At 38.0% G+C, this 10,556-nt stretch overlaps 1 protein-coding gene across 1 annotated transcript; it reads right to left on the bottom strand.

The window, feature by feature from the left end:
- Window positions 1-1,248: 1,248 nt before the first annotated feature.
- Smp_078750.1 (putative transmembrane 4 superfamily member) lies at window positions 1,249-9,203 on the bottom strand. The gene is made up of 7 exons (XM_018799471.1): window positions 9,187-9,203; window positions 8,936-9,049; window positions 8,724-8,885; window positions 8,514-8,681; window positions 7,196-7,420; window positions 3,286-3,459; window positions 1,249-2,047 (listed from the first exon to the last, which is right to left on the bottom strand). The coding sequence occupies exons 3-7, from the start codon at window positions 8,781-8,783 to the stop codon at window positions 1,973-1,975; spliced, it is 702 nt and encodes a 233-aa protein (XP_018651257.1). The 5' UTR covers window positions 8,784-8,885; window positions 8,936-9,049; window positions 9,187-9,203; the 3' UTR covers window positions 1,249-1,972.
- Between the last annotated feature and the right edge of the window lie 1,353 nt (window positions 9,204-10,556).

Raw genomic sequence — 10,556 nt, 5'->3', positions numbered from 1 at the left:
GTTGAATTTTCTCAGTGATGCTTAGGACTGCGATTGATCATTCTCTTATTGGCACATCGAGACAATACACACAGTATGCACACATGCCAGTAAGAGACTGACCAATTGCAGTCTTAAACATCAATGAGAAGATTCAAGTAAACAATACCAAGTGAATTTAAACTTCACCCTATTGCACAAGAAAGTGGTTATCAGGACTCTGTAGCTAAACGGATAACGTGATGGCGTCTGAAGCGAATGGTACTTGGTTTGAATCCCGGAGTGAACATGAACTCTGAGATGCACGTACATTCAGCTGACGCGTCCCAAATAGGACGAAACGCGCATCCTGGATTCCACTGCTAGACACTATCCATCTTTGCTAATAATCTCGCGTTTTACCAATAAGATTATTTTACCGTTATATTCTCCACAGGATAGCATGTCATCTCTACAAGTAAATGAGAATCAAGTTTCCTTTCTGTTATGCAGCAGTAAAGCAATAAATGGATAGCCTTATTTTTAATAACTGATACATCAATTCCTTTTTTGGAGTTGATATCGATTTACATGTTCTAGTCTTTAATTCAGAAAGTAGTTTTTCGAACCATTAAGCCAAATGCCTCCAATTGAAATTGTAATCAGTATACAAAACAATTTCATCCAGTTTATTATTGGAACATTTCGGATGGCAATGAATACAAATAACTAGATGACGCCTAATAAAAGTTGGTAGTATTGTTCCACTGAGTTAAAAGTGTTGAAAACTCTTATCAACGTATTGGTTTGAAGTTCACCTACACAAAAACTATTTCGATTAACAGAAAATATACAAAATATTTTACATTAAAATCATTCGTAAGTCACTGAATGGTTTTTGTTGAAATTGAATATATATAAACAGACTTCTTAGCTGAACGTTCCTTTCCTGAAAATAGCTTTTAACAGGATATTGCCTCTAGATAGCTGATATACGAAACTTGCTATCAGGGTTCCTTGGATTACTACTCATAGCAGTGAACAGGAATCAAAATGGAACATGTACCACCATGACAACAGGGAGTTGCCACTTTTGCTTGCTTCTAGAATAGCTATCTGGACACGTAACTAATTTAATCAAGACAATTCAGTAACTAAAGGCAAATTCAAATCCCCAGCTTCGAGTTATCTTATTATTGTGAAGGATAAGTAGCTTGAACCTGGAAAAAAGTGATTGAAAACCAAGTACTCTAACAACTATCTCATTGGCCACTCATCACAACGAGGAATAGAATGATTGTTATACAGCTAAGTATTAAAAACCAACAATAAACATGGGTTATTAGCAAATAATATGAAGAACATTGAGAACTGATCGATCAATATGAAAAAAAGCTAACATATAGACTTATGGAATCGTAACTCAAAAATGACCAATAACCAGTCGAAAACTGTCAATAGTCAATATATGTATCGTTAAAATTTTCGTACGATCCATCAGGCTTCACTTAGCGCATGCACGAACATCAATAAAAAAAGGATGAAGACTATTATTTACAAGAAATCTATTTTACGTTTAATGAATCTCTTCAGGTGATTTGAGATCACAGTGACCTTAATGAAGATAATCGTTGCGTACAGACACAAGTATGGAGTGAAAAACAGATAAATGTGCACAAATTTGTGTGTGCAAAGACTAGTTTGTTTCTCGAGTTTAGATTAGAAATGAAGTCATTGAACAAATGATAATGGACTTACGGAGGCTTTTATCACTCGTGAAGATAATACTGATTATAAATTGGGATAGATGAAAACAATTAAAGCAATAATGCATACAAACACGCAAAGAAACGGGTGAACTTAAGATTGTTTCAATAGTATTTATGACTAGAAAATGTTACTTCATGTTATAAAATTAACCTGTCAGGCATCCATGATGTGTTACAGAGCTATATGATATGGCAATAGTACTGATGATAATAATAGTAATGACAATGAATATGGAGAAGACAATTCAGAGAACACTGTTTGGATCAAGTAAGGGATCACGTTGGTGCCGATAGCGAAGAGCCGTCCATACTCCTAAAAGCTGTGGGTAAATAAAACATGATGATTGGAACAATAAGCTAATGAAAATAAATATGAGAATTTAATGATTAAGGAATTAACCACACAAACACAATAAGAAAAGGGTTGAGAATCATCGACCTGACATTTTTGAGCACACCTACATAATCATTTAATTTACATACACCTATTACCTACTGTTTTCATCACAGTTCTCTTCTCCCGTAGCTATATATTTAAATAAAAGACATGCACACACAAACATAACTAATATCCACATCTTAAGCCCAATAAGACAAACAGATTTACAGATATGGCACTTGACTTATTTTACGCATGAAAATAACAAAAATAATTGTTTAGTGACTGCAAGCCAAAAACTTTAAGAGTGCGATAAGGGTATATAATTTGAGTTCTCTTCGAATATTTTTGAGCTATTTATGTACCAATCATAAACTGAAGCTTTACATAATAAATGACCCATTGGTCTCGCAGAAACCATAAAAAGCTAGTAGTCAATTTGAACTTAGGCAAATGAAAATGGAGACAGTGTCGTAACTACGTTAAATCCGCTGGGAATAGCATTCATGTAATACTGAATGGTGGGAATGTATGCTTAAAAAACGTATCAATAGTTCAATGAATTGAAACTTTTATTCACGGTTTTCTAACAGTTTATACACTGAGTAGTATTCGCCGACGCTGGAATCGAGAGGGAAAGCAGAAATGGTCAGCTTATGGAGTGATAATGGAAAGAATCTCAAGGGATTTTTTACAAACATTACACTCTGGTGCTGATTCAGATTAACAAGCGTGTAAATGTTATTTTTAAGAACTACAGAGTCATGATCCTAAACCTATTGATACAGATATATTTAGGGATCCTCAATAATTTTTTTCAGATTGTAATGATTCGGTTGTTTATGAGAATAGGTTTTCAGATCACACGTTCAACATATATTCGACATAACTATATCATTACAAATACATTCGTATATGTTTATATGACCTCTTTTACTAGTCATCCGACTGCTACCAAAAGTTTTTATCTCTCTGAATCTTTCTAACTGATTAGACATTTGATTGTAGAAGGTCATCCTGAAGTACTGCTACTTTACAATCATGAGTACAGTAATAGTTTTCCACTAGTTGCATGTGGAATGTATGCTATAAGGTTAACTGATCAATATAAATATATGTTAAACTAGTAAAAGCACAAAATAGCAGTGGCTGTAGCACAATTACAAGCTAAGAACTCACTTCAATGACGCTGAAGAAAAGGCTAGTGGCACCAGTAACTCGGACACCAGTTGATAACCGTTCTTGAATTACAGTCCAACAAGCTGTAGTACATGGGCAGAACGTGCTATTCCCCACATCTGAACCTTGGCAGCATTTAGCAGTTTCACCCTCAGGTGTATCGCAGCAAGACAGCTAGAGAAAATAGTGTGGTACTATCAAATCACCTCCTTAAGTTTGATTAAAAACTAGAATTGGATAATCCAGTCTGATATAAGCATAAATATCTTATCAGTCAGAGTTATAATACTTAGAACTACATTAACGGGATATAGAGTAATGGTAGAAAGTGCAAAAAATAAATAACCTAATCAGTCCCGACCGTTGCTGCTATCTTGACTTGGTGGTCGGGCTTGCCTATCGTGATGAACCAACCGAGTTGTACTGGCTGGAACAATCATTCCTCAAGGTCTAACTATGCCAGACAGGTCGGTTGAAGAGCGGTGAGACTAAAAGCAGCAAACCCAAGGTTCGAAGGCGAAGTCGTACTGCTGACTGTAAAGAGGTGTGACGGCAGTAAGGTGTTTCCATCAGACAACCAGCATAACAGCGATGCTGCCTTCCCACAAGGAGAGGTGGGGTTAGAAAACGTCGACTCTAAAAATGCACACCTCGCCTTATCCCACGGATATCCGTCTCCGGCGGTAAGGTCCCAACAAGTATGGAGCTAACACTAAAATTACCCACAAAAAGGTCGTGTGTGACCGACCTCAAGCAGTTGTCCCTTGGGAACTGCGGTCACGCTCTCAGGTCATTAAGACCACTTCTAACCCAATTTCCTTTTCAGGTACCTCTAGAAGAACCCTTCCACAGTGTGGGCAGCCGGGAAGTGATAACTGCCCTCATACCTTTAACAGCACTCAAGACCACTGTATTCATAATCAATCTCCTTCTTCAATTCCTACTATTCCTTCTACCTTGACTTTCAACACTAAACTTCCTCTTTCGGCTTCCACCTCAGGTGTCATCATGGCCAACGATTCTAGTGCGCGAAACTCTGTCCCAGGTCTACTAAAACCTCGCCCCAAACTACACAATAGAGCCTTCAACATACGTACCCCAAGTCAAATCGGCCAACAGGCCTCCTTGGCTAAGACCCTAAAATCTCGTACCATTGATGTATGCTGTGTCTCCGAAACACGCATACAGGATCTTAGTGTGTCATTTACTTGACCTCACCTCGCCAAAATGGACAGCCGACGAAATACACCCTCCTTGTATCTGGCGACCCGTTGGCTAGTTCTCGTGGACATGCAGGTGTAGGCACAGCACTTAGTACAAGGGCAGAACAAGCACTATTAGAATGGATCTCTGTTAACAGTCGCCTGTGTGCTGTCCGGCTAAATGGATCCGTAAGAACTCGGAAGGATAGGGACACACGTCGTTGCCTTTTCGTCGTTTCTGCCTACCCTCCCACTGACTGCAGCCCTGATGAAGTGAAAGATGACTTTTACAGAAAGCTCTCTGAGCTTCTTCAGAAAGCTAAGCGCTCAGACATAGTAGTCGTAGCGGGTGACTTTAATGCCCAGGTAGGCAGCTTAAATCAAACAGAAAGACATTTAGGTGGATGTTTTAGTATTCCAGCTCAACGAACCGATAATGGTGGTCGTCTGTTGCAACTATGCTCAGACAATCGTTTATTTTTAGCAAACGCTAACTTTAAACATAAGGAGAGACATCGCCTAACATGGCGACCACCTGCACCAAACCAACGATGGACTCAAATAGACCATATTGTCATCAGTCATCGTTGGAGAGGGTCAATAGAAGATTGTCGCTCGTATTGGAATACTTGTTTAGACTCTGATCACGCTTTAATACGAGCGCGCATTTGTCTGCGCCTCAATGGACGCAGGAAAAGTACACTAAGAAGACCCATTAGGATTGAACTGGAGGACGAGAAAGCCAAATGAGAATTCCAGGAACAACTGAGTTCACATCTAGGCGGTTCTGTAAACAAGACTGACCCAGATGCTGCTTGGAAAGACATACGAACAGCTGTGGAAACAGCAGTCACATCTATTAGTAATTTAAACCATAGGGTTTCAAAAAACCAATGGATTTCTTCCAAGTCTATTTCACTGATGGATTTGCGTAAATTCATCCCATCAGGCTCTGAACACGACAAAGAGCGGAAACAAATCAAATGTAGGCTGACTAAAAGTCTAAGAAACGATCGTGAGCAGTGGTGGGCAACGAAAGCAAAAGAGATGGAAAAGGCAGCGGCTGTAGGCAACACCAGGTAACTCTTCAGACTAATAAAAGAAACCCGAATCTTCATCGACTGAGATGGTTAGGCCACGTGTTACATATGCCTGAACACCGATTACCATGATGCGCAATGCTGACTAGTGTAAAACACGGATAGAAGAAAGTTAGAGGCGGCTAAATTAAAACGTGGCATCGGTCCATAAAGTCACTAAATTCTAGTCTTAGCTATGTTGGTAGATGTAGACTACTTGGTTGGAGTCCACGTGACTATTGTAACCAATGGTTCGAGACTCTAGGTGACGGCTCAGAATCGATCACAATGGCGTAGATGTATACACTCTTTATCTTCCCTTAAACCTTGAGATTAAAATTGCTTCATATCTGTTTTTCTTCTTGTACGATGTCCTTATATACGACCTTTCTTTAATATGTTACCATCACTAAATTAACTACTTTTATGAATTCGGTGTTCATCTTGTTGTGCTAACGAGGTGTGGCAACTTGGACCGATGCATATGTGTGCCTGGTCCTACGTTGTAGCTGACTGACTGACAAAAGCAAAGTAACATATCAATTTACGATCCAGAACAAAAGTGTGGTAGTCTGAGTTGCTGAACATCATAACAATACAAAACAATCTAGGCCAACGTATCTGTACTAAGTTCTATGTTGTTGATGTCTGTCCGTAATAAAAAGCGGTAAATCAACGTAAATAAGACAACAAAACGGACGAGAAGCACAAGGATTGAGAACGGAAAACAAATAACGGGTAGTACAAAGTTCAGGACTTAAAAAGAGAAGATTGGGTGAACCTGAGCTGTCATCTATGGTTTCCAAACAATGATTTCCTCATTTGGAAGACTCGACACAATTCAGACTAACAATGACTTTATTGACTAATGCTACGTTTTAGTCTGGTATTATTTGGCTTTCCTCAAGTTTACTACAGCTTTGGACAGTACCTTCGATGAAAACTCTCTGTGACTATAACGTGATTTTATTTTCTAACCAGAAAAGCCAAAAACCCAAATGCAGTGGGTTAGTGTATAAGATAGACAATTCTTATTGCACTTCAGAGTTCTACTATTGACTTATACAGCCTAATCGATTGATTTAGCTGCCTTCCTTTGACCATTCAGTCTAAACCTAAAACTTTCTGCTCAGTGACTGATATTTCGAAGACATCTGCAACCAAACATCTGTAATCAACATATATTTTTTAATGGTTGCAGCTGTCACACAGACACAAAAACAAGGCTGTAATATTGGTTAGGGTTAAGTGGTAGACCATTAGTAATAAGGCTAGGAGGAATATCTAGATTATCAGCAGTATAATGTAGATTGTTTAGACATGCGCTATAAAATTAAAGGTTAGCAGTTTAGAAGAATTTCGTTTCTCAACAAACTGTTAATGAAAAGTCAGGAATCGTGAAGTAGTTTAATAAAATAATCCATGTCATTTCGTAATATGAAAAACTAAAGCAAAGCTTCAGGAGTATTAATATGTATCCAGTTCATTACATATCCTATGTGCTTTTGGAACAAAACATAAAGTATATGACAAAGTAGATACCTAGACAATTGTGTACTATTTCAAGTCATCGGAATTAGAAACGATAAATTCAATAAGATGATGTATATAATTAGTGCAGCTACTTACCTTGGCTAACTTGCACGGGGGATATCCCAATGCGGCAGATGAAGACAGATCGGATCTACTGAAACCACAGCATTTAAACGCCGTCATGACAGTTAGTTTTGAGTTATTGGAGCTTTGTTTCCACGCTGTCTCAACTAAAATCTGTTGATAATCACTAGAGAGTGATAGACAAGCGCATGCTACAGAAAATTGGACGAGAAAGAGGCCGAAAAGTAGGATTATATACTAATAATTATTAAGGAACTGTAGACGAGTATTGTGAGGGGTGAATATCATTCACTAAGTAAATCCGCGAGCATTAATTTAAGCCCTGAAGTGGAGTCCAGAATCTTTGACTTGAGTCTTAGGGATGTTACAGATTAGTGCCTACACTTAATAGATCATATAACTTGAAACCGATAACACTGCTTATCATCTCAATCCCCATATATCTTACACACAACACTGGCTACGTATTTTGGTAACAGTGATTACATATGAATATAAAGTCCGTCAGTCAGTTACAACGTGGAACTTCGTACGTACGTAAATCAATTCAAGTTGCCATACCACATTAGCACAGAGATGAAGTTGTCGATTCAAATCCCATAGTGGTAGAGGTAGTAAGAGTATAAGCAGTAATCCGAAAGATTAGGGTTTGATGATGTTATTCAAGGAGTATAATCCAGTGAAATAAATTTGGAAAGAGAAAAAAGATAGATATTAATATAAAAGGGACTAATTTAAGTTACTATCCTGTACAACAAAGGAAGACTAGATGAACAGTAGCATGTGAGCAAAGATCTTCATTACATTTTCTGGACGAGATACAGTCTGACAAACAATCACTTACTTTCCATCAAGGTTGATAAGTCATAAGTTCGGGAGCTTCGTTTACCTGTTTGAGGAATGTATAAAACTTATGAAATTACGTTCAATTGATTTTAAGATGTTATATTACCAAGTCGAGTAACCTATGATAGTGAATTTTTAGCCATCTACTTTGTAAAACTGAAGCAATTTTACGAATAATCGCATTCTGTACATAATCGTACATTCAGTTAGGGTCTGGTCAAGTTTTCTATGGTTGGCAAAAATAAGGGCTGGTATTTATTGGTCGAAGAGCGAGGAAGCTTTCTTATTGTGCCAAGTACAGAAACGTAGTAGTTTCACACCAACGTGTCGCCTACGTGAAGTATTATATCTATATAGTGAAGTATATTATCTACTTCGCAACAGAGAAAAACATGATTACTCTAAGTCAAGAAACGAACTGAGGGAAGCTATCCATCAAAATACAAATGCACTTATCAAATAAACTTGATTCTTAAAAGGATACGAAAAATAATATTGGCTGGTTATGTTTGATAGCGCCCAACAATCCAGCTACAGCAAGCACAAAGAGGAAGACTCCACAAGCTATTATACCACCAACAATATGAACGCTCGTCACATAAATGCTTAGCCGGGCATATGCAGCAACGCCAACAAGAATGAAAGCAATAACCTAAGAAAAATTTTGGCTTTTTATATACATTTCCCAAATTACTAGGTAGAGTAAGTTTAGAGTTATGAGTAAGTATTTAGAAGATCTAAAACTGAGGGCCATTTTTCTACCAGCTTTCTGCCAAGATGTTTCGCCTCTTAGTCGTGGTTTTGCAAGCAATGTATCTATACTTCTGAGTAGCTTGTGTGTTATTATGAAAGAGCTCTAAACAGCTAATTAGTTTACATGACGAAAAGCAGAACAGAACAGTCTACCTTTACCGTTCGGTCAACTACGGTCTCTAAATAAGGTTTTGTGTAGGATTTTGTTGGAAAGTGGTGAAAAAAGGTATAGTTGAAGATGTTTGTTGACTCAGCTAACTCGATAATCTAAAAAAGAACAATAAAAACGAAAATCGTAGACTCAGTATACATAATAAACTTAAACCCAATAAAAGAATGAACGCGGATTTAAAGCATTGAGCTCAGCAAACTGAAAAAGTTGACACAGGGGTTTGGTAAAGTACCGCGAAGTTTGAAATGTAGCTCAACCTTCAAACGATTCAGTCTTCAGTCCTCAGTAATAAGGATAGGAGGTCTAGTGGCCTATTTTAATCCTTGCAATTTGTTACTCTGTGGAGGTCCAATCTCTTCTTGAATATATCAACAGAAGGCGCTGATATTACGTGTTCTGGTAGAGAATTCCAGTAATTCACTACTCGGTGCGAGAAACGAAACTCCAGACGTAGACGATTTGATCTCGGTTTTTGGACTTTCTTTGAATGTCCTCTCAAATGACCAGCCCTAGACGGGAGGGGAAGATAGGACATGTTAGTACCAAGGTCATCGTTCAGGATACGATATGCCAATATTAGATCACCCCGTATTCGCCGGTAAGGTAACGGAAATAAGTTGAGGTGTCTCAGTCTGTCTTCATAAGATAGATCGGATAGACCTTTTACCATTTTTGTCCCGCGGCGTTGGACTCGCTCCAACATATCCGCCTCATATTTGAAACAAGGACTCTCTGCTTGAATCCCATATTCCAAATGTGGCCGTACGAAAGTTGGGTATAATAACCTAAACATTTCCCCATCCAGATACCGGAAAGATCTACGAATAGACCATAATACCCTAGAGCCTTTTGCAGCAGCAGCCTTACAGTGACTGTTTGTTTTGAGATTAATACTTAGTATGACTCCTAAATCTTTATAGTTTCTTACTTTGGGCAACACTAGTACACATATTGTGTAGTGATACGAATCATCGTAGTTATTTAATTGCATAACTACACTTTTATTAGGGTTTACTTCTAGTGACCACCCGTTCATCCATGCCACTAATGAGTTAAGATCTTCCTGTAAAACTATTCTGTCTGACATGCTATATATGGGTCTCCAAATCTTGATGTCATCGGCGAATAGTAGGACGGATGACTTAGCTATAGCTGGTAATTCATTTATATAAAGTAAAAAGATAAGAGGACCTAAAATTGTGCCTTGGGGGACTCCACTTTTTACTAGTTCCCACGATGAGAGAGCCCCATTTACTCTTACCCTTTGTCTCCTTCCATGAAGAAAGTCACTTATCCAGTCTATGACTGCATAATGAATTCCAAAACTTTCCAGTTTTAATTTAAGACCAGAATGGGAAACCTTATCAAAGGCTTTACTTAGATCTATGAAAATGACATATACAGGAATATTGCGATCTTTTGCCTCAGCCCAATCTTCTCTTGCAATGAGAAGATTTGTCAAACATGATAGACCTTTTCGAAAACCATGTTGTTCCTTAGACAAAAGATCATGTCTTTCCACGTAGTTTATAACAGCCATCCTAATAATTTTTTCCATTGGTTTTACAACTGCACTAGTTAGGCTGACGGGTGGATAGTTAC

This window comes from Schistosoma mansoni, chromosome 3 (assembly GCF_000237925.1).
Source record: "Schistosoma mansoni strain Puerto Rico chromosome 3, complete genome".
NCBI classification, from domain to species: Eukaryota; Metazoa; Platyhelminthes; class Trematoda; order Strigeidida; family Schistosomatidae; genus Schistosoma; species Schistosoma mansoni.
This window is presented reverse-complemented; position numbering and strand designations above follow the sequence as displayed.